The sequence below is a fragment of the Hypanus sabinus genome, chromosome 6, assembly GCF_030144855.1.
Source record: "Hypanus sabinus isolate sHypSab1 chromosome 6, sHypSab1.hap1, whole genome shotgun sequence".
Classification (NCBI taxonomy): Eukaryota; Metazoa; Chordata; class Chondrichthyes; order Myliobatiformes; family Dasyatidae; genus Hypanus; species Hypanus sabinus.
Genome location: NC_082711.1, coordinates 8,634,383 through 8,658,504, shown reverse-complemented (window position 1 = coordinate 8,658,504; position 24,122 = coordinate 8,634,383). Strand labels below are relative to the sequence as shown.

At 43.8% G+C, this 24,122-nt stretch overlaps 2 protein-coding genes across 5 annotated transcripts in view; one reads left to right on the top strand and one right to left on the bottom strand.

The window, feature by feature from the left end:
• Window positions 1–11,510, top strand: part of smpd5 (sphingomyelin phosphodiesterase 5) — a 46,106-nt gene extending 34,596 nt beyond the window's left edge. The window contains exons 8-9 of the mRNA XM_059971642.1: window positions 5,809–5,979; window positions 10,476–11,510. Coding sequence (XP_059827625.1) covers window positions 5,809–5,931 — 123 coding nt within the window. The 3' untranslated portion in view covers window positions 5,932–5,979; window positions 10,476–11,510. The remainder of the gene's footprint in view (window positions 1–5,808; window positions 5,980–10,475) is intronic.
• A 171-nt stretch (window positions 11,511–11,681) lies between these two features.
• fbxl6 (F-box and leucine-rich repeat protein 6) overlaps window positions 11,682–24,122 on the bottom strand; it is a 60,881-nt gene continuing 48,440 nt past the window's right edge. For all 4 annotated transcript variants that reach the window (XM_059971645.1, XM_059971646.1, XM_059971644.1 and 1 more), the window contains 4 exons: window positions 21,786–21,899; window positions 20,491–20,722; window positions 18,570–18,810; window positions 11,682–15,060 (listed from right to left, as the gene is read on the bottom strand). In XM_059971645.1, coding sequence (XP_059827628.1) covers window positions 14,868–15,060; window positions 18,570–18,810; window positions 20,491–20,722; window positions 21,786–21,899 — 780 coding nt within the window. In that variant the 3' untranslated portion in view covers window positions 11,682–14,867. The remainder of the gene's footprint in view (window positions 15,061–18,569; window positions 18,811–20,490; window positions 20,723–21,785; window positions 21,900–24,122) is intronic.

Sequence of the window (24,122 nt, the reverse complement as noted above, 5' to 3'; positions counted from 1 at the left end):
CTGGCAGGGAGGTTTGCTAAGGCTATTGGGGAGAATTTAAACTAGAATTGTTGGGGGGGTGGGAACCAAACTGAAGAGATGGAGGAAGCGGTGGTTGGCTCACAATAGAGAAAGCTTGTAGACAGTGTGAGAGGGAGAATAGGCAGGTGATAGAGAAGGGATACACTCAGACTGATGGTTTGAGATGTGTATATTTTAAAGCAAGAAGTATCATGAACAAGGTGGATGAGCTTAGAGCGTGGATCAGTACTTGGAGCTATGATGTTGTGGCCATTACAGAGACTTGGATGGCTTGGGAGTAGGAATGGTTACTTAGAGTGCCAGGATTTAGATTTTTCAGAAAGGACAAAAGGAGGCAAAAGAGGTGAGGGTGTGGCACTGCTGATCAGAGATAGTGTCACGGCTGCAGAAAAGGGGAAAGTCATGGAGGGATTGTCTACAGAGTCTCTGTGAGTGGAAGTTGGGAACAGGAAAGGGTCAATAACTCTACTAGAATAGAATAGTACAGCACATTACAGGCCCTTCGGCCCACAATGTTGTGCCGACCTTCAAACCCTGCCTCCCATATAACACCCCACCTTAAATTCCTCCATATACCTGTCTAGTAGTCTCTTAAACTTCACTAGTGTATCTGCCTCCACCACTGACTCAGGCAGTGCATTCCACGCACCAACCACTCTGAGTGAACAACCTTCTTCTAATATCCCCCTTGAACTTCCCTCCCCTTACCTTAAAGCCATGTCCTCTTGTACTGAGCAGTGGTGCCCTGGGGAAGAGGCACTGGCTGTCCACTCTATCTATTCCTCTTAATATCTTGTACACCTCTATCATGTCTCTTCTCATCCTCCTTCTCTCCAAAGAGTAAAGCCCTAGCTCCCTTAATCTCTGATCATAATCCTTACTCTCTAAACCAGGCAGCATTCTGGTAAATCTCCTCTGTACCCTTTCCAATGCTTCCACATCCTTCCTATAGTGGAGCGACCAGAACTGGACACAGTACTCTAAGTGTGGCCTAACTAGAGTTTTATAGAGCTGCATCATTACATCACGACTCTTAAACTCTATCCCTCGACTTATAAAAGCTAACACCCTATAAGCTTTCTTAACTACCTTATCTACCTGTGAGGCAACTTTCAGGGATCTGTGGACATGTATCCCCAGATCCCTCTGCTCCTCCACACTACCAAGTATTCTGCCATTTACTTTGTACTCTGCCTTGGAGTTTGTCCTTCCAAAGTGTACCACCTCACACTTCTTTGGGTTGAACTCCATCTGCCACTTCTCAGCCCACTTCTGCATCCTATCAATGTCTCTCTGCAATCTTCGACAATCCTCTACACTATCTACAACACCACTAACCTTTGTGTTGTCTGCAAACTTGTCAACCCACCCTTCTAGCCCCACATCCAGGTCATTAATAAAAATCACAAAAAGTAGAGGTCCCAGAACAGATCCTTGTGGGACACCTCTAGTCACAACCCTCCAATCTGAATGTACTCCCTCCACCATGACCCTCTGCCTTCTGCAGGCAAGCCAATTCTGAATCCACCTGGCCAAACATCCCTGGATCCCATGCCTTCTGACTTTCTGAATAAGCCTACCGTGTGGAACCTTGTCAAATGCCTTACTAAAATCCATGAAGATCACATCCACTGCACTACCCTCATCTAGGTGTGTTTTTTTTTGTAGACCACCCAATAGGGAGACAGACTCTGGAAAGCTGCAACAATAACAGGGTTGTCGTGGTGGGAGATTTTATTTGCCTCAATATTGATTGGCATCTCCCTAGAGCCAGGGGTTTAGATGAGGTGGAATTTGTTAGGTGTGTTCAGAAAGGTTTCCTGGATGAAGAAGTGGAGGGATGGGTTAGTAAATTTGCTGATAACACAAATGTTGGGGGTGTTCTGGATAGTGTTGAGGGCTGTCAGAGGTTACAGCGGGACATTGATAGGATGCAAAAGTGGGCTGAGATGTGGCAGATGGAGTTCAACCCTGATAAGTGTGAGGTGGTTCATTATGGTAATTCAAATATGATGGCAGAATATAGCATTAATGGTAAAATCCTTTGCAGTGTGGAGGATCAGAGGGATCTTGGGGTTGGAGTCCATAGGACGTTCAAAGCTGCTGCACAATTTGGCTCTGTGGTTAAGAAAGCATATACGGTACATTAGTCTTTGTCAAACATGGAATTGAGTTTAGGAGCTGAGAAATAATGTTGCAGCTATATAGATCCCTGGTCTGACCTCGCTTGGAGTACTGTGCTCTGTTATAGGAAGGATGTGGAAACCATAGAAAGTGTGCAGAGGAGGTTTACAAGGATGTTGCCTGGATTGGGGAGCATGCCTGATGAGAATAGGTTGAGTGAACTTGGCCTTTTCTCCTTGGAGCGACAGAGGATGAGAGGTGACCTGATAGAGATGTACAAGATGATGAGAGGCATTGATCATTTGGATAGTCATATGCTTGTTCCCAGGACTGGAATGTTTTGCACACGAGGGCACAGTTTTAAGGTGCTTGGAAGTAGGTACAGAGGAGATGTCAGGGGTAAGATGGAATTGGTTGCCGGCAATTGTGGTGGAGGCGGATACGATGGGGTCTTTTAAGAGACTCCTGGACAGGTACATGGAGCTTAGAAAAATAGAAGGCTATGATAACCCTGGGTAATTTCTAGGGTAAGGACATGTTCAGCATAGCTTTGTAGGCTGAAGAGCCTGTATTGTGCTGTAGGTTTTCTATGTTTCTATTGGACCATTGAACAAGTATGAAGTGGTGCATTTCAGGAAGTTAAATCAGGGCAGCACTTACATCACAAACAACAGGCCTGGGCGGTGTTGTGGAACAGAAAGACATGCGGGTATAGTGCAGAGTTCCCAGAAATGGAGACCCAGGTTGACAAGGTGGTGAAGAGGAGGCAAAGAAGATGCTTGCTGTTACCAGCCATGGCAAAGGGTGCTGAGTTGGGGCATCACATTCAATTGTATAAGGTGTTGGTGAGACTGCACTTGGATTATTGTGCACAGTTCTGGTCATCTTACTATAGGGAAAATGCATTTAAACTGGTAAAGGTTATGAAAAGATCCATAAAGATGCTAGATGGGGCTGGAGAGCTTGTATCGTAAGGAAAGACTGAAGAGTTTAAGGGGAGCTTGAGAGGAAACACCTTCCCTCAGAAGGTTGTTAGTGTGTGGAATGAGCTGCCAGTGCAAGTGGTGCATGCGAACTCACTTTCAGCCATTTGAGAGAAGTTTAGCTTGGTACACGGAGAGTGGGGGTATGGAGGGTGTTACGGTCCGGGTGCAGATTAATGGGAGTAGGCACTTTAAGTGGTTCAGCACAGACTAGATGAGCTGAAGGGCTTGTTTTTGTGCTGTACTTTTCAATGTCTCTACAACTCTTCTATGACTGGATAGGTTGGAACTGTTTCTGCTGGAGTGAAAGAGGCTGGGGGTAACTTGACCAAGGTTTAAAACACTAAAAGTAGTTTTAATAAACATCTTTATCAAAGATACATCTGTGGATGGTGTCAGTCTTTGCCTCAGAGAAAGCGAGTCTAAAACTAGACAGCAAACACTTGCTAGAAAACTATAAGGCTAGCTGGAAGGAGCTTAAGAATGAAATTAGGAGAGCCAGAAAGGGCCATGAGAAGGCCTTAGCGAGCAGGATTAAGGAAAACCCCAAGGCATTCTACAAGTATGTGAAAAGCAAAAGGATAAGACATGAGAGAATATGACCAATCAAGGGTGACAGTGGAAAAGTGTACAGAACTGGAGGAGGTAGCAGAGGTACTTAATGAATAACTTGCTTCAGTATGCATATGGAGAAGGACCTTGGGGATTGTAGGGTTGACTTGCAGCGGACTGAAAAGCGTGAGCATGTAGACATTAAGAAAGAGGATGTGCTGGAGCTTTTAGAAAGCATCAAGTTGGTTAAGTCACCTGGACTGGATGTGATATACCCCAGGCCACTGTGGGAGGTGAGGGAGGAGATTGCTGCACCTCTGGAAATGATCTTTGCATCATCAATGGGGACAGGAGAGGTTCCGAAGGATTGGAGGGTTGTGGATGTTGTTCCCTTAGTCAAGAAAGGGAGTAGACATAGCCCAGGAAATTGTAGACCAGTGAGTCTTACAGCAGTGGTTGGTAAGTGGATGGAGAAGATCCTGAGAGGCAGGATTTATGAGCATTTGGAGAGATATATTCTGATTAGGGACAGTCAGCATGGCTTTGTCAAAGGCAGCCGTGCCATATGAACCTGATTGAAGTTTTTCTGAGGATGTGACTAAACACATTGAAGAAGGAAGAGCATTAGATGTAGTGTATATGGATTTCAGCTAGGCATTTGACAAGATACCCCTTGCAAGGCTTATTGAGAAAGTAAGGGGGCATGGGATCCAAGGGGGCCTTGCTTTGTGGATCCAGAATGGCTTTCCCACAGAAGGCAAAGAGTGGTGTAGACGGGACATATTCTGCATGGAGGTCGGTGACCAGTGGTGTGCCTCAGGGATCTGATCTGGGACCCCTGCTCTTCATGAGTTTTATAAATGACCTGGATGAGGAAGTGGAGGTATGAGTTAATAAATTTGCTGATGACACAAAGGTTGGGGGTGTTGTGGATAGTGTGGAGGTCTGTCAGAGGTTCCAGCAGGACACTGATAGGATGCAAAACTGGGCTGAGAAGTGGCAGATGGGGTTCTACCCAGGTAAGTGTGAGGTGGTTCATTTTGGTAGGTCAAATGTGATGGCAGAATTTAGCATTAGTGCTAAGACTCTAGACGGTGTGGAGGATCAGCGGGATCTTGTGGTATGAGTCCATAGAGCATTCAATGCAGCTGCACAGGTTGGCTCTGTGGTTAAGAAGGTGTACGGTGTATTGGCCTTCATTGACCGTGGGATTGAGTTCAAGAGCCAAGAAGTAACGTTGCAGCTATGTAGGACCCTGGTCAGATCCCGCTTGGAGTACTGTGCTCAGTTCTGGTCACCTCACTACAGGAAGGATGTGGAAACCATAGGGAGCATGTAGAGGATGTTGCCTGGATTGGGGTGCATGCCTTATGAGAATAGGTTGAGTGAACTTGACCTTTACTCCTTGGAGCGACTGAAGATGAGAGGTGACCTGATAGAGTTTATAAGTTTATGAGAGGCATTGATCGTGGGTAGTCAGAGGCTTTTTCTCCAGGGCTGAAATGGATAACATGAGAGGGCACACTTTTAAGGTGCTTGGAAGTAGGTGCAGAGGAGATATCAGGGTAGGTTTTTTTACGCAGAAAGTGGTGAGTGCATGGAATGGGCTGCCGGCAATGGTGGTGGAGGTGGATACAATAGGGCCTTTTAAGAGACTCCTGGATAGATACAGTACATGGAGCTTGGGAAAATAGAGGGCAATGGGTAACCTTAGGTAATTTCTAAAGTAAATGTTCAGCACAGCATTGTGGACCGAAGGGCCTATATTGTAGGTTTTCTATGTTTCTATTTTTGCAGTTTGATGATTTTGCTTCAGTGCTGTCTTTGACTTCCCTTGTTAGTCACAGGTCTAACACAGGCAGGGAGGATGCTGTGTAAAGGTCTTTTTCCATTCTGTACTAACGTGACTCTATGACAGCTACAGAGCAAGTACAGTACTGGTAGTCTACAAGGTACAAGATCATAACAAGGTAGATTGTGAGGTCAAGGGTCCATCTTGATATATTGGGGACCATTCAATGACTATTGTCTTAATTATCCTAAGTAATGAAATCTGTTCCTTTATTATTGAGGCATTGATTCTGACTTATGGTGATTGGTAATTGAGTTAATTTATTTCTTGTGACAGGAAGTGGAGGAATTTACTTTTATTACCCAGCTAGCTGGGTTGACAGACCACCTTCCAATCGGAATGAGACTCTTTATTTCCATGACAGCGGAGGATGGCAACGAGAATTGCGATGAACTTTGACCCTCCTAAACTTCCCCACCATCCAATAAGTGCCAAAAGCTTCAAGAGGTATAGAAAACTATCTCTTAAATGGTATTTTTAAATATTTAAATTATAAATACTAATCATGACACGTTGATTCTGACCACACCAGAGATGTATGTTTACATGATATTGAGATATTGATTCTGGAGTATGAGCACTTTGAACATTTGGACCAGAGACCTGAAAATTGGGTCCATCATTAACTCCCCTCTCTCCCAAATTGAGACTTTAACTCAAAATCCAGTACTGTCTTTTGTTTTTCCAACAGTTCCATGCAGTGATTACAAATCTATTGCCAAACAAGTCAGGTCTGTGCTGCTGGCTGTCCAGTTCCTTCAGTGTAAGATTTCACAGTTGGATCCATTTTACATTTGCAAGCAAAAGAACTTAACATTCGGCCCACGTTTGAACTGCCTCCAAGGAATCTTGCTGATCTGGGGATACATTTTGGGTTCCATTATATTGGACTTACCAGTCATCACACCCCTCATCAATGTTTTCATAATGAATAAATGAAAGATGAGGGAAATTGTAGAAATGTATTCCAATTGGTCTGACACACTCACTCCCAGCACTGAGATAGATTGTTTCTTTTATATATACACGCAATAAATTTCCTTCCTCTGGTGCACCTCCTTTTCCTTTTCTCCACTGGTCCACTCTTCTCTCATATTCAATTCCTTCCTTCAGCCCTTTACCTCTTCCACCTGTCACCTCCCTCCTTACTTCATCCCCCTCCCCACACAGTTACCTGGACTTGCCTATCACCTGCCAGCTTCTATTCCTTCCTTTCCAGTCTTGATGGATGGTCTCAGCCTGAACTGTTGGCTGTTGTATTCCCGTCCAGAGATGCTCTCTGACCTGCTGAGTTCCTCCAGCATTGTTTTGTGTTGCTCTAGATAAAAGTGTAGATGGGTGGGTGAGTTATTTTACAGACAACACAAAGATTGGAGCGGTGGATAGTGTAGTATTTTGTTGAAAGGATACAGTAGAAGATAAATCTGTTACAGATATGAGTGGAGAAATGGCAGGTGGAACTTAATATGGGCAAGTGTGGAAGATCAAATGTAAGGGGAAAGTGTATAGTTATCACTAGGATCCTTAATAGCATTGATACACAGAGAGACCTTTGGTCCAAACGCAAAACTCCCTGTAAGTGATCATGCAAGTAGATAGGATGGTAAAGATGTATTGCATGTTTGCTTTCACTAGTTGGGACTCTGAGTATAAGGGGAAATCATGGTGCAGTTGTACAAGGTCATCACTTTAAAACAGATGAGGAGGAATTTCTTTTGCCACTGCCACAGACGTGAAGATTGATAGGTTCTTGATTAGTTAGTGTCAAAGGTTATGGGGAGAAGACAAGAGAATGGGGTTGAGAGGGATAGTAAATCAGCCATAATAAAATGGCAGAGCTGAGTCAATGGAATGGCCTAATTCTGCTCCTATGTCTTCTGGTCTAGAAGTTTGATTAGTATTGTGCAATTCTGATTGCCTCATTACAGGATGGAAAGAAGAGCTTTGGAAAGAAAGGGTGTGGAAGAAGCTTACTAGGATGCTGTGTGTACTGGAGAGTGAGAGGTTTGACAAACATGGGTTGTTTCCTCTGGAGTCTCAGAGGCTAAGGGGTGACCCTGATGCAAGTTTATAAAATTAAAAAACATGGAGTAGATAGAATCTTTTACTCATGGAAGAAATGTTAAGTACTAGAGGAAATGTTTTTGAGTTGAAATGGGGGAGAAACTTAAGATGTTTGGGGCAAGTTTTTTTAAAAACAAAAATTGGTGGGTACTGGGGTTGTGGTGTTGAGACTGTTAACAAAACATGCAGGAAATGGAGGGATATGATTTATGCACAGGTGGAAGAGATTTAGTTTAATTTGGCTTCAGGGTCTGTTCCTGTGCTGTTCTGTGATTTCTGTTCTAAAGTGTGCCACCTAGTGGTGGGAGACTGCCATTTCTGTTCAAACAACACACACAAAATGCTGGTGGAACACAGCAGGCCAGGCAGCATCTATAAGGAGAAGCACTGTCAATGTTTTGGGCCGAGACCCTTCGTCAGGTACTTTAAACAGGTACTTTGGATCTGTTTTCATTAGGGAAGACACAAATAATCTCCCAGATGTAATAGTGGCCAAAAGAACTAGGGTAAAGGATGAATTGAAGGAAATTTATATTAGGCAAGAAACAGTGTTGGATAGACTGTTGAGTCTGAAGGCTGATAAGTCCCCGGGACCTGATGGTCTGCATCCCAGGGTACTTAAAGCGGTGGCTCTAGAAATTGTGGACACATTGGTAATCATTTTCCAATGTTCTATAGAACAGTTCCTGCTGATTGGAGGGTGGCTAATGTCCCACTTTTCAAGAAAGGAGGGAGAGAGAAAACAGAGAATTATAGACTGGTTAGCCTGACGTCAGTGGGAAAGATGCTGGAGTCAATTATAAAAGAGGAATTACGACACATTTGGATAGCAATAGAAGGATCAGTCCGAGTCAGCATGGATTTATGAGGGGAAAATCATGCTTGACTAATCTTCTGGAGTTTTTTGAGAATGTAACTATGAAAATGGACAAGGGAGAGCCAGTGGATGTAGTGTACCTGGACTTCCAGAAAGCTTTTGATAAAGTCCCACATAGGAGATTAGTGGGCAAAATTAGGGCACATGGTATTGGGGGCAGAGTACTGACAGGGATTGAAATTTGGCTGGCTGACAGGAAACAGAGTAGCGATTAATGGGTCCCTTTCAGAATGGCAGGCTGTGACCAGTGGGGTACCGCAAGGTTCGGTGCTGGGACCGCAGCTGTTTACAATATACATTAATGATTTAGATGAAGGGATTAAAAGTAACATTAGCAAATTTGCCGATGACACAAAGCTGGGTGGCAGTGTGAAATGTCAGGAGGATGTTATGAGAATACAGGGTGACTTGGACAGGTTGGGTGAGTGGGCAAATGTATGGCAGATGCAGTTTAATGTGGATAAATGTGAGGTTATCCACTTTGGTGGCAAGAACAGGAAGGCAGATTACTATCTAAATGGAGTCAAGTTAGGAAAAGGGGAAGTACAACGAGATCTAGGTGTTTTTGTACATCAGTCAATGAAAGCAAGCATGCAGGTACAGCAGGCAGTGAAGAAAGCTAATGGCATGCTGGCCTTTATAACAAGAGGAATTGAGTATAGGAGTAAAGAGGTCCTTCTCAGGAGTAAAGAGGTCCTTCTGCAGCTACACAGGGCCCTGGTGAGACCCCACCTGGAGTATTGTGTGCAGTTTTGGTCTCCAAATTTGAGGAAGGACATTCTTGCTATTGAGGGAGTGCAGTGTAGATTCACAAGGTTAATTCCCGGAATGGCAGGACTGTCATATGTTGAAAGGTTGGAGCGACTGGGCTTGTATACATTGGAATTTAGAAGGATGAGAGGGGATCTGATTGAAACATATAAGATTATTAAGGGATTGGACAGACTGGAGGCAGGAAGCATGTTCCCACTGATGGGTGAGTCCAGAACTAGAGGCCACAGTTTAAGAATAAGGGGTAGGCCATTTAGAACAGAGATGTGGAAAAACTTTTTCACCCAGAGAGTGGTGGATATGTGGAATGCTCTGTCCCAGAAGGCAGTGGAGGCCAAGTCTCTGGATGCATATTCAAGAGAGTTAGATAGAGCTCTTATAGATAAGTAGGATCAAGGGATATGGGGAGAGGGCAGGAACGGGGTACTGATTGTGTATGATCAGCCATGATCACAGTGAATGGTGGTGCTAGCTAGAAGGGCCGAATGGCCTACTCCTGCACCTACTGTCTATTGTGTATTGTCAGGACTAACTGAAAGGAAAGATAGTAAGAGATTTGAAACTAGTGTGGGGAGTGGGAAATGCGAAATGATAGGAGAAGGCCGGAGGGGGTGGGATGAAGCTAAGAGCAGGAAAGGTGATTGGCGAAAGTGATACAGAGCTGGAGAAGGGAAAGGATCATGGGACGGGAGGCCTCAGGAGAAAGAAAGGAGGGGGGGTAAAGTACCAGAGGGAGATGGAGAACAGGCAAACAACTAAATATGTCAGGGATGGAGTAAGAAGGGGAGGAGGGGCATTAACGGAAGTTAGATAAGTCAATGTTCATGCCATCAGGTTGGAGGCTACCCAGCCGATATTAAGGTGTTGTTCCTCCAACCTGAGTGTGGCTTCATATTGAAAGTAGAGGAGGCCATGGATAGACATATCAGAATGGGAATGGGCCATGGAATTAAAATGTGTGGCCACTGGGAGATCCTGCTTTCTCTGGCGGACCGAGCGTAGGTGTTCAGCAGAACAGTCTTCCAGTCTCCCATTTCTGTTTGTTGCTTTGATGTGCTTTAATTTCACATTCACTGATCAAATCAAAATAGATACACTGGAAACTTGGGTGGGCAGCTATGATGGTTAACCTTTACCATAATAGAACATAACAGCACTGTTACAGGCCCTTCAGCCCACAATGGTGTGCTGACCCTTTAATCTACTCTAATATCAATTGTTATGTTTCAAGGTTTTCTGATGAGACAAATCGACATGTCATTTTAAGTAGAGAGAATGCAAGAGGACATCATGGGGATGTGGAACTAACTGAACCGGTGTATCACAGCAAAACCAACCATCCAGGAGGTGCAGCAGCCTTGGCTCCCTCACCACCAGGTTCAGAAACACTATAACTTCATTTATCACAACTCTGAATTGATTCCACAACTGACACTCATTTTTCAAGGATTTTTTAACAACATGTGTTTTTATTTGCAGTTTGTCTTTTGCACAAGGGTTGTCTGTTTACAGTGCCTATAAAAATTGGGGTAATTAATTTAGATCACTTTGTAGTCCTGTTTTCATTTTGACACGAAAGTAGTTTTTCTGTTGATCAGTGTCAAAAAAGCCAAATTAAATCCGAGTCAATGTTGTAAAACAATAAAACCTGAGAACTTTGGGGGGGGGGGGGTTGGTGCAAACACCTTTTGTAGGCAATGTATGTATTTTTTGTAAATTCTATTGTTCCTGTATTTTCCCGTGTATGCTTACAAGAGAATGAATCTCAAGATAGTAAATGCTAACATATACATTATTGATAATATACTTTTGAGAATATGTCAGCTGCAATAAAATACTTTGGTGCACAAAACTGAAAAGCAGTGTATTTATTAAACAGGCTGGAATATCCAAGGACCCTGAGTAGCTTGAAACAAAAAATCTCAGAGCTAACAGGTGCATGAATGTTGCAATGAGGAAGGCAAAGGGTATGATGGCCTTTGTTAGGAGAGTAATGAAGAATGGTGGCACCTAGTTATATGCCATTAAAGGAACAGCAGATGCCTATACAGTTTGGCACCAGTGGTGTTGCAGGAGTTGCTGGTCAGCGGTGAACTCAGCATAAAACTCTGACTCCAGCTCTGTGTTTACTCCTGAAGCTTGAGGTTTGAGATCAGTGTTTTCCTTTTAGATAGATGTCAACCACAGCTGACAAGTCCCATCTGCCTGAAGTGATTGGTTTTAAGGCACCAGTAACTTGCCTTTGCTCTTCCTCCTGTCAGTAGAAGCAGCTAAGCTATGCATGAAGGCCAGGCGCTGGACTTGGATGTCAGAGGCTATTTGAGACGTACTCATTGGGAGCATCCCCACCAGCTATGACAATCTTAAGGATCCATTGTCATAAACAAACTGGCATCACACAAATTTGTTCTTAAATCTTTTATAATTTCATTTATGGTTTGTTAAAATTATAAATCACAATACTCGTTTGCAACAGCAAAAAGAATAAACATTGGCTTCAACAAATATTTTATTGCATGTCCACACTTGCATATAGCAGTAGTTTATGACCACTATCAATAAAAGTCCAAAAACATTTTCATAAGATAAAAGTATTTGCCAGCTTGTTAAAGCACCAGGCACTGGTTTATCAGTTGCTGATGAGTTGTTGCTTCCTGTGACACCCCCCACCACCAGAGTAGAAAACTACTTGTTGGGATTATACCTCCTGCTATTAAACACTGACCAGTGGAACACACCCACCAAGTAAAGGAGTTTGCTCACTGGGTTGTTAGACCAGGAGTGGGAAGAGCTTCAGCTGGGTCACAGAGATCAGTGGAAAGACCCACATGTCTGACTTGGCCAAGCTCAGCAGCTGCAGTGAGAATCCAACTTATCCCCATGCTGAGGCTGTGGCCCAGCTGAGAAAAGGCACCTTTTCCTGAGACCGAAAGCTGGCAAAAGCCCCCAAATGTTTCATCACAATAGTTAAAAATTCACATTTTTTTGTAATAAACCATGATTTAAGCACCACAGCAAAGGGCAATGCTTTCCCTTTCACAACATAGAAAGGCAGTCATCAGTTTCTCAATATGTACTCATCAAAAAGGAAGGAGCTCCTGATTAAAGCAGGTCTCTGGCCCAGACCAGGTGACTAGTTGCACCTGTGGAGGACGGTACTTATGACAATACCTATACAGTGCACGGGGGTAGAGGTTGAATGGTGCAGGCCTGAAGAGTCTTGAATGAGCAGAACAAATGCAAGTTACCTGCTCCCCACCCTATGGACTGAACAAAATGCCTGCCTCTGTAGTGGGACCTTGGGTAGGTTGACCTTCAACTGATTACTGTGACTGCACTTAACAACCACTCCATGCAATAACAGGGTTAAAAAAACAAGAGCATTTTACAAGGTTATTAGTAATAGCCCTGAATCAGAAAACCAAAGAGCTCATACCAGTGTGCAGGAATTGCACATTTCACAATGCACATCCCTACTTCAGGTATACAAGCGAGATCAATGTATGCACTTCCCGCTTCTATTAGAGTAATTCAGCACAGAACCAGGCCCTTCAATCCAACACATCTATGCCCACACCAAGTTAGTTCCATTTGCCGATGTTTAGCCCACATCCTTCTAAACCAGGAGTTCCCAACTGTTATTATGCTATGGAACCCCTACCCATTAACAGAGGGGTCCATGGACCCTAGGATGGGTACACTTGCTCTAAACAATCCCAATCCAAATGTTAATATACCTGCTTCCTCTCACACCTCATTCCATATACTTACCAACCCCAGTGAAGAAGTCACCTCGCAGGTCACTTTTAAAATCTTTCCCCTCATCTTAAGCCTTTCCCTCTAGATTTTGGTGAGGGAAAGATGGTTACATGGAAACTGCCTATGTTCTGAATGAGCAGGTGCAATGAGCTGACATCGACTCAGTTACAGTGACGATTACCATGGTTTTAAAATAGGCTTTGGAATCCCGGCCTAGGCAACACTAAGTGTGTTTCTGGACCCTTGATGTTAGCTGATGAAAAGTCCCTGCCGTGTATGCAAAGAGCCCCAGAATATGCAGGATTCTGACTGGTGCCATTTTCCAAGGTTTTCTGCTAGGCTTGGGCCATTAGCCATGGATATAATACAAATACAGATGTGGAGTTTTTAGATAGAAAACAGAAGAGATGCTGCCTGGATCAGAGAGCATGTCTAATGAGGATAGGTTGAGTGAGGTAGGGCTTTTCTCTTTGGTGTGGGGGGTTGATGAGAAGTGACTTGCTGGAGGTGTACAGGATGCTAAAGGCATTGAGAGAAAGGACAGGTAGAAATGGTTAATATAAGGGGGCTTAATTTTAAGGTGACTGGAGGAAAGTATAGAGGGATGTCAGATTGTTTGCTTGTTTGTGTTTTTTTAAAACAGAGTGGTAGGTCTATGGAATGCCCTATCAGGGTTGGTGGAAGAGGCAGATACATTAGAGACCCTTAGATAAGCACAGGGATGATAGAAAATAAAGGGCTATGTAGGAGCGAAAGGAGTAGGTTGATAGGTTGTGGGCTGAAGAGCCTGTAATGTGCTGTGCTTTTCTATGTTATTTCCACGCAGCAGTTCACTGAACATTAATATTGTATCCCAATACTCAACGATTAGGACAATTGGAACCAGTTCCTTTGACTAGGTCCTTAATCAGTACATCAATGAGAAGACTGGGGCAAGTTCTACATGACGCCAGGAAGTAAGAAACTGCATCATGTGGCACCACACAGTCCATCTTAAAATACAAACACCAAAAAGTGAGTGATTACAGGCATGCTCCAAGAAAAAGAGCAAACAAGGAGTTCCTTACAAGGAAGTAAAATTAAAAGACCCGCCCAGCTAAGGCACAATCTGGAAAACCATCAGAGTACCTTGGAGAGTGGACTGCAACACTTATGATGCTGGGGTCGGGGGGAATGTAAAGGAAATGGAAAAACCTTAAGGCAATAGATTTTTTATCTCCTCTAGTGCCTAGTCCAAACTGTTTAACTATATACAGATGGCTACTCTCCACAGTCAAGGCTTAATTTACATTCAGTGACTGACGGAGTGTGAACCAGTTCCCTGGTCTAAGAGTGGGAGTTCATCTCTCACTGTCACACTGCAGTTCATGATCACATCTTGCCTCAGAAAACCCTCAACTGCCCAAACCTGTTCCCCTTAACATCCGATTTACCCAAGCTTCCTTTATGAGTGCATCTGCCTTGCAACGTCTGCCCAGCTCCCTCACAAGGCACCTTCAAACTGCAGGCTCAGAACACGTCATATGGACTGCTCAAAATGCAAATCAGGAATCAGTAATTCTTTTGAGTGTTTTGCAGCAAATTGACTTCAGCCCAGGCTCAGTTTGAAACAATAAATGCTGCAGACCGCAGCCCAGGTTGACTCCAACCTGTATGGTGTCTCAGCTGACCTAGAATACATCTCAGCAGTCCCAGGCCCCGGCACGGTGCAGTTGGTATATTTTTTTGCTTTATTTATTGATTGTGCTTTGAACTTTAAGGAAGGAGCCGGACATTAAGAGCTTTACGAAGGCAAGCCTATTACACCACCCTTTGTTTCTCCCAGTGGACTGCGGCTGTTCCTGGTGTCTCATGAGCAGAGCCTTTAGTTGTCGGCCTCCCCCTGCGACCTGTGGTTCCCAGCGGGCTGCTGCTCCCCCACACTGCCGTTCAGCAAGCGGTTGATGAACTGGCTGATCTCATCCTGGCCTCGGTAGATGCGCTTTAGGCCCCGGGGCAGACAGCGACAAGATGTAAGGTTCAGGTAGCTGAGTTGCGAGCAGCCACTCACCACTACCCTGGAGAACAGAGAAAGAAAAATTAAACCTCTCTCCACAGACCAAAAGCAACAAACAGAAAAATTTCCGGAGAGAACTGTGGTAATGAGCAGCTACTAAAGGCAGGCTCTGCTTGCAGGGACTCTAAATGGAAAGGAAGATTTAATTAGACTGAATGCTTTTGTGATTTCAGGATGTATATTGTATACATTTATCTGACATTAAACTTGACCTTTGAACTGAGTTAAGAAAAGGTTAACTTTGTCACATGTATAGTGAAATATCCATAAAGAAGACAAATGCAATGTTAACATTCATTAGGAGAGGACTAGAATATAAAAGCAAGGATGTAATGCTGAGGTTTCTAAGGCATTGGTCAGACTGCACTTGGAGTATCGTGAGCAGTTTTAGGCCCTTTATCTAAGAAAGAATGTGATGGCGTTTGAGAAGGTCAAGAGGAGGTTCATGAGAATTATCCTGGAAATGAAAGGGTTAATGTATTGGGAGTATTTGATGGCTGTTCTAGCTGGAGTTTAGAAGAATGAGAGGAGATCTCATTAAAAATAGTACGTAAATGCCTTTACATAGAAAGCATGGCAGTACCTCCACTTAGAAGTTTGCGAACATTTGGCATAGATGTGCAGTGGAGAGTATATTGACTGGCTGCGTCACAGGCTGATATAGAACACCCTTGCGTGGAAAATCCTACAAAAAGTAGTGAATATGGTCCAGTCCATCACGGGTATGGCCCTCCCAACCACTGAGCACATCTACACAGAGCACTGTTGCAGGAAAGCAGTACCTTCAAGGACTGCCGCCACCCATGCCATGCTCTGTTCTCACTGCTGCCATCAGGAAGGTGGTACAGGAGTCTCAGGACACACACCATTGGGTTGAGGAACAGTTATTGCTCCTCAACCATCAGGCTCTAGAACCAGAGGAGATAACTTCACTCACCCTAGCACTGAACTGTTCCCATAACTTATGGACTCACTTTCAAAAACGCTTCATCTCATGTTCTCGATATTCATTATTTATATATTTATTATTATTTCCGGGGTTTTTTTTGAAATTTGCCTTTTAAACACTGTTTGTCCTTCCTGTTAGTGTGGTCTTTCATTGATTCTATTATGGTTATTGGATTTACTGAGTATGCCCGCAAGAGAATGAATCTCAGAGTTGTATATGTTGATAAATATGTACTTTGATAATAAATTTACTTTGAACTTTGATTAGACCACACTTGGGAGTATTGTGTTCGGTTCTGGGTGCCTCAGTATAGGGAGCTTTAAAGAGGGTGCAGAGGAGATTACCAGGATATTCCTAGATTAGAGAGCATGACACATGAGGCAAGGTTCAGAGAGCTAGGGCTTTTCACTTTGGAGCAAATGAGGATGAGAAGTGACCTGATAAAAGTGTACAAGATGATATGAGACATAGATCGGGTGGACAACCAGAGACACTTTCCTAGGTGGAAATGGCTAATTTGCTAGGATCCAGGACATATCAGAGCACCTGCAGGATATTCTCAGTGGGGAGGGTGGCAGCAATTACATTAGCAGAAAGGGGGAAGAGGTCCTATACAGTGAGAATATAGAATTAAGCTACACAGCTTGATTAAGGTGTCATATGGAATGCTTGCTTTTATTAGTCAAGGCACTGAGTTCAAAAGTCAAGAGGTAACTTTATAAAACTCTGGTTAGGCCACACGGAGTATTGCGTACAATTCTGTTCGCCCCACTATAGGAAGGATGTCGAGGCTTTGGAAAGGGTGTAGAAGATGTTTACCAGGATTCTGCCTAGTTTAGAGGGCATGTGCTATCAATGACAGGCTAGATAAATGTGTTGTTTTCTCTGGAGCAGCAGAGAAGAGATCTGATAGAAGTTTTTAAGATTATGAGAGACTTAGAGTAGACAGAGAGCATCTGTTTCTCAGAATTAAAATGTCTAATACTAGAGGACGTGCCTTGAGAGTGAGGGGGGTAGATTCAAATTGGATGTGAGGAGAAAGATTTTTTACTGGTGTAGGTAGGAGGGATTAGTGTTTGGGCATTTCTGATTTGTTTTTTAGCTGGTTTGGCAAAACATTGTGGGCTGAAGTGCCTCTTCTATGTTTAAAAATGGAGGGCTATGTGGAAGAGAAGGATTAGACTGATCTTAAAAAGCACATTAAAAAGTCACACCACATCATGGGCTGAAGGGCCTGTACTGTGTTGTGGTGTTCTGTAGTCTATGCAGAAGTGGGCTGAGAAGTGGCAGATGGAGTTCAACCCAGAGAAGTGTGAGGTGGTACACTTTGGAAGGACAAATCCAAGGCAGAGTACAAAGTAAATGGCAGGATACCTGGAAGTGTGGAGGAGCAGATGGATCTGGGGGTACATGTCCACAGATCTCTGAAAGTTCCCTCACAGTTGGATAGAGTAGTTAAGAAAGATTATGAAGTGGTAGCTTTCATAAGTCAAGGGATAGTGTTTAAGAGTCGCGGGGTAATGATGCAGCTCTGAAAAACTCTGGTTAGGCCACACTTCGAGTACTGTGTCCAGTTCTGGTCGCCTCACTATAGGGAGGATGTGGAAACATTGGAAAGGGTACAGAGGAGATCTACCAGGATGCTGTCTGGTTTAGAGAGCATGGATTATGATCAGAGATTAAGGGAGCTAGGGCTTTACTCTCTGGCGAGAAGGAGGATGAGGGGAGACATGATAGAGGTGTACAAGTGGCCCCTGTTTTTCAAACGTTCACCTTACGACAGTTCACTGTTACAAAAGATCTACATTAGTACCTGATTTTGCTAACCAAAGAGGATTTTCGCTTTTACGAAAAAAAAATGCCTACTTTATATGTGTGTTTACCCCGAGAAAGACTACCATGACTGTGAAGCCTCGTGTGGGCAGTTGTGCACGCATGCGTGTACGTGCCGATTTTTTTCTCCAAATCAATTTCAGCTCGCTGTCTTCCCACTTTTGATAAGTGAAACTACATTGTACATAAAATATTTCTACTTAATATATTTATCATACCATTCCTGCTTTTACTATATGTTCATGTTATTTTAGGTTTTATGTGTTATTTGGTATGATTTGGTAGGTTATTTTTTGGGTCTGGGAACGCTCAAAAAATTTTCACATATAAATTAATTGCTTCTTCACTTTACGACATTTCGGCTTACAAATGGGCACCACTGCTCAGTACAAGAGGACATGGCTTTAAGGTAAGGGCTGGGAAGTTCAAGGGGGATATTAGAGGAAGGCTTTTCACTCAGAGAGTGGTTGGTGCGTGGAATGCACTGCCTGAGTCAGTGATGGAGGCAGATACACTAGTGAAATTTAAGAGACTAGACAGGTATATGGAGGTATATGGACTTAAGGTGGGGGGGATATATGGGAGGCAGGGTTTAAGGATCAGCACAATATTGTGGGCTGAAGGGCCTGTAATGTGCTGTACTATTCTATATTCTATGTGATATTAATTGGTCTTTTCACACTTCAGATCGACAATATAGCAAAGGTGAGTATTTCAATGATGAGTACCTGATTGCATCCAGGGTGACTTTTGTCCCAGCCAGGTTGAGGGAGCGTAGGATGACATTGCCCTCAGTCCCTGCCAGGATCCCCATGGCTAACTCAAGGTCCTTCTCTTTGTAGCACTGACCAGTGATATCCAGCTCCTCCAAAGAGTGTCTCCACTTCAGAGCTATTTGCTCTGAGCCCTGCTTAGCCAGCAGTAGCGTGGTGGTGCTGCAGTATAGTCCCAGGAATAACCGTGAGAGGTCTGGTGATGGAACAAGTAGAGAACTTCGTAAGAACCCAAGAGATTCTATAGATCCTGGATACCCAGAGCAACAAGCACAATATGCTGGAGGAACTCAGCAGATCAAGCAGCATCTAAGGAGAGGAATACTCAACATTTTAGGAAGGGTCTCAGCCCAAACCATTGACTGTTGACTCCTTTCCATATGTGCTGCCTGACCTGCTGAGCTTCATAAGAAATCACTTTGGCTTGTTAGCCTCAGATACTATAAGATTGTCAGGGGTAGGCCATTTGGCCCTTCAAGTCGGTTCCATCATTCAGTAAGATCCAACTTTCCTTATGTTTGCTCCCCCCACCTGTACTGGTATTGGTTTATTATTGTCACATGTACTGAGGTGCAGTGAAAACTTGTATTCTGTTCATGCAGAACATTTAATTACACAGTGCACTGAGGTAGAACAATGGAAAACAATAACAGAATCCAGAATTACAAGAGGTGCAGTGCAGCTAGACAATAAGGTGCAAGACTACAACGAAACAGATTGTGAGGTCAAGAGTTCTATCGTTCTACGCAACCATTTCTTAGTCTTAATACTGCAGGGTTGAAGCTGTCTTGAGCCCATGGCTGCAGAGAGTTGTGGATACAGCTCAGCATATCATGGAAACCAGCCTCCCTTCCATGGACTCTGTAAACCAGCTAGCATAATCAAAGACACCACCTGCTCCAGGCATTCTCTCTTCTCCCCCTCCCATTAGCCTGAAGGCACATACTAACAGGCTCAAGGACAGCTTCTATCCCACTGTTATCAAAGTCTTGAATGGACTTCCTTGTACAATAAGATAGACAATTGATTCACAATCTACCTCATTGTGATCTCTTGATATTATTGTTTACCTGCTTTTCTCTGTAGCTTTTCAAGATTCCAGATTGTTTAATGTCAATTCCATTACACACATAAAAAACTAAAGAACACAATAATAAAAAAACACAATAAATATAAATACATAAATAGTTTTTACATAGATTAAATGCATGCCCATAAAATGATGCCAAACACAGGAGTGTCTGTACATAAGGTGAGGATATGATAAAGTAGTGGTGATTGGGGGGGCTGTGGAGGGGTGGGTTGGTGGGTGGAGGTGTTGAACAGCCTTGCTGCTTGGGGAAAGTAACTGTTTCTGAGTCTAGTGGTCCTGGCGTGGATTCTACGTAGCCTCCTCCCTGATGGGAGTGGGACAAACAGCCCACGAGCGGGGGGGGGGGGGAGCCTTCATGATGTTACTAACGCTTTCTATATACATGTCCTTGATGGTGCCAGTGATGCGCTGGGCAGTTTTGACTACTGGTTGTAGAACCCTTCTGTCTACAGCAGTACAGTTTCCATACCATGCATCTGGAGAATGATGTGAGTATAGATGTGCATACTGCAGCTCTCGTCAACCTCCTCAGAAAATCGGTGGGCTTTGCTGATCGTGTTGAATCTGTTCTGGAACCATGACTCTTTATTCTGAACTGTTATTGTTTTACCTTGGTGCACACAGTGACGATTTGACATATTTGAGTCCAAATAATTGTTTCTTACATTTTTATAAAAGTCTCTCATGACACACAAATCCTCAGAGAGGAATGAAACAGAGGATGAGGAGAGAGAGAGAGAGAGAGAGAGAGAGAGAGAGAGAGAGAGAGACAGCTCTCCCTACCTTGGCAGGGCAGAAGCTGTAGTGACGCTGATGTGATCCGATAACAACCGCGGAGGTCCAAGGTCCGCAGCTTGGTCGACAGGTGCAGTAGCTTTACCAGAACCTCATCTGTGACCAGCGAGAAGGACGAGGTGGCCAAGCACAGCTCCTCTAGCTCAGAGAAGCCAACCTCAGGGGAAACGATCATTGTGCAAGCCCTTGGGAACCAGGTCAGATTCAGCAGTCTTAGAACCTGCACCAAATGACACGATTGATTAAAGGCTGGCAGTGGCAAGCATTGCAGAGAGGCAAGTTAACACAGACTTCTACATAACAAAGGATTTGAGCACCTGAGTCACACTAGCATAGAAAACCACAAGCCAAGTGCTGCAAAATGGCACTAACACAATGGGTGCTCTCCTGATCAGTACGTGGGCCGAAAGGCCTGCTTCAACGGAAAGTGACTTGATGCTTTTCTGCAACATAGAACGCAGCATGGGCACAAACCCTTTAGCCATCATGGCTATGATAACCAAAATACCAAATTAAACTAAACATAATTAGCCATTGAGACTGCTGAACAAAAGGAGAGCCAGTGTTACAGGAAAGTTACTAGCACGATAGGAGGCAAAGAGTGGGAATAAAGGGGACCTTCTCCGGTTGGCTGCCATTGACTTGTGGTGTTCCACAGAGGTCTGTGTGGGAACTGCTTCCTTTCGTATTGTATATTAACCTGTATGACGGAATGTATCACTTTGTGGACGGTACCAAGGTAGGCAGAGGGGCAAGTAGGGCAGAATAAATGATCAACGTTTCATCAGATGAGGGATCTCAGTCAAAATGTTATCTTTGTATTCCCCTCCATAGATGCTGCCTGACCTGCTGAGTTCCTCCAGCATATTCTTTGTATTGCTCAAGATTTCTAGCATTTGCAGAATCTTTTGTTTCTATAACCTTCCATAGGTCTCCCCTCAGCCTTTGTAGGTGGAATGTGAATGGACAGGCAAGGGTGTTCCTTATGAATGAGGGGTCATTGAAAGAGAGTTCAATAGACAGGCAGTAATTTTATTTTCATTTAGAAATAAAGCACCTTAACACAAGCCTACACTACCCAATTACACTCCTGTGACTAACTAACCCACTAACCCATATGTCTTTAGAATATGGGAGGAAACCAGAGCAACCAGAGCACCCAGAGGAAATCCACACTGCTACAGAAACTCCAGACAGCGATGGGAATTGAACACAAGTCACTAGCATTGTAATTACATTACACTGCTACGTTACAGTGCCATCACCCTCAACACCCCATGTACCTGTAGTTTGGGGCAGCCAGCCTGTAGCATCTCAATGCAAAACTGGAAGTAGGGGTTAGTCTGCTTGATCTCGGTGTTGACCTCCAATAGCCTGAGTTCAGTGCAGCAGCCAGCCTAGGAGGTAGGAGCACACAGATTAGGTGAATAAAACTGTTAGCAAACTAGACCAAATACCAACCAGTTGCATAAAGACGTCAATTAGAACAGGGTGACTGTCAGCGAATTGGAAGCTTGGATCTCACCTATATCAAAACTCCTCTCGAGTAACTCTACAGAGACAGTACATCATGGGTAAAGCCCTCCCCACCATTGAGCTCATCTACACACGACATTGTCGTTGGAATGCAGCGTCCATTTGGCATGGTTCCGGAGGACGGGAAAATTGCAAATGCCAATCCACTCTTTAAGAGAAAAAGGGAGGTGGCAAAAAGGAAATGATAGAGCAGTTAGCCCAACCTTTGTGGTTGGGAAGATGCTGGAGTCAATTGTTAAGGATGAAGGTTTCCTAAAATGGGTGAGTCTAGGACTTAAGGGCACAACCTCAATATAGAGGGACATCTACTTAGTACAGAGGTGAGAAGGAATTCCTTTAGTCAGAGGGTAATGAATCTGTGGAATTCATTGCCACAGATGGCTGTAGAGGCCTAATAATTGGGTATATTTAAAGCAGAAGTGAACTCCACCACGACTGTCCCAAGCCGACCACAAGAGGAGGAGGGTTGGGCATGGGGCCAGCAACCCCATCCTGTGGGGGAAAAAGCAGTTCTACTGAAACACCAACAGAATCTCTAAAGACATCATCCCTGGAACAGGAAGGACAAACCAAGAGGCAGGACAGAGGACTCTGGTGAGCCTTTGCCCCAGTTGGTGGACTCTTGATGCCTTGACTCAGAGGTTATGGGGAGAACGCAGGAGAAGGGGGTTGAGAGGAATAATAAATCAGCCTTGATGGAATGACAGAGCACTTGTGATGGGCCAAATGGCCTAATTCTGCTCCTGTCTTATATATGAAATGAAATTTGTTGGTTTGCAACAATAGTAGTGTAAAAACATTTAAAAATATAAATAACAAAAATAAATAAATAGTGCAAACAATAAAAGGAACAAGCTCTTATATATTGGCGATACTCAAACTTGTACAATTGTTTTTGGGATTGCTTTTACATTTACATCTGTGTTTTATGATTTTTTTTAATATGCTGCATCGGATCTGGAGTAACAATCATTTTATTCTCCTTTGCACTCACGTAATGAAAAATTACAATAAACAACCTTGGAATTGCGCTGGGTTGGGGGCTGGCCCCTCCTGTCAGTGCTGTCCTCCAGTGTTGGCTCAGTGGAAGGCAGGCTGATTTGCATTCATCTGCAGCTGCACTGCGTGACATGTGGAACTGCTGCGGGCTGTTCTTGCAGAAACGTGGCTCCAGGACAACATCCCATGCACCATCATTCTACAGACCATGACACCCAGGGGTGTGGGCTATATATGTTTTTGTGTAACTGTATGTTTTACTGATAATGTAATTATATGTGCAATATGTGCATTGTGCTGTGTGACTATAGGTACTATGCTTTGCATCTAGGTCCCTGAGAAACAGTGTTTTGTTTGGCTATATACATGTATGGTTGAATTACAATTAAACTTGAACTTGAGTCTTGAAGGGATGTGGACTTCACAGGTTGAGCCAGCATTTAATAACCTGACCCTAGTTGCCTTCAAGGAGGTGAGCAGCCTTCTTAAATCGTTGCAGTCCCCGAGGTGTGAATACACCCACAGTGCTGTTAAGGAGGGAGTTCCAGGACTTTGACCCAGTGACACTGAAGGAATGGTAATGTATCTCCAGATCAGGATGGAGTGTGGCTTGGAGGTCACTACTGAACATCCACAAATTTCCTAACTGCAGGTGATCAGAGTTGGATACAGTATTCTAGAATCGGATTTATTCGCACTGACGCATATGAAATTTATTTTGTGGTAGCAGTACAGTGCAATACTGTATACTATAAATTATAATAAGAATATTTATAGGTAATGTTGAGGTAGTGTTCATGGACTGTTCAGAAATCTGATAGTGGAAGAAGCTGACCCTAAAACATTTCTTCATGCTCCTGTACCTCCTCCCTGATGATAGTAATGAGAAGAGAGCACGTCCTGGGTGACGGGGATCCTTAATGATGGATGCCGCCTTTTTGAGGCATTGCCTTTTGAAGATGCCCTTAATGCTGGGAAGGATAGTGTTGAGGATGTTTCCTATGGAGGATCCCTCCAAATCAGATGGTGATACAACTAGTCAGAATGCTCTATCAAAATTTGCTGGAGTTGGAGATAACGCAGAA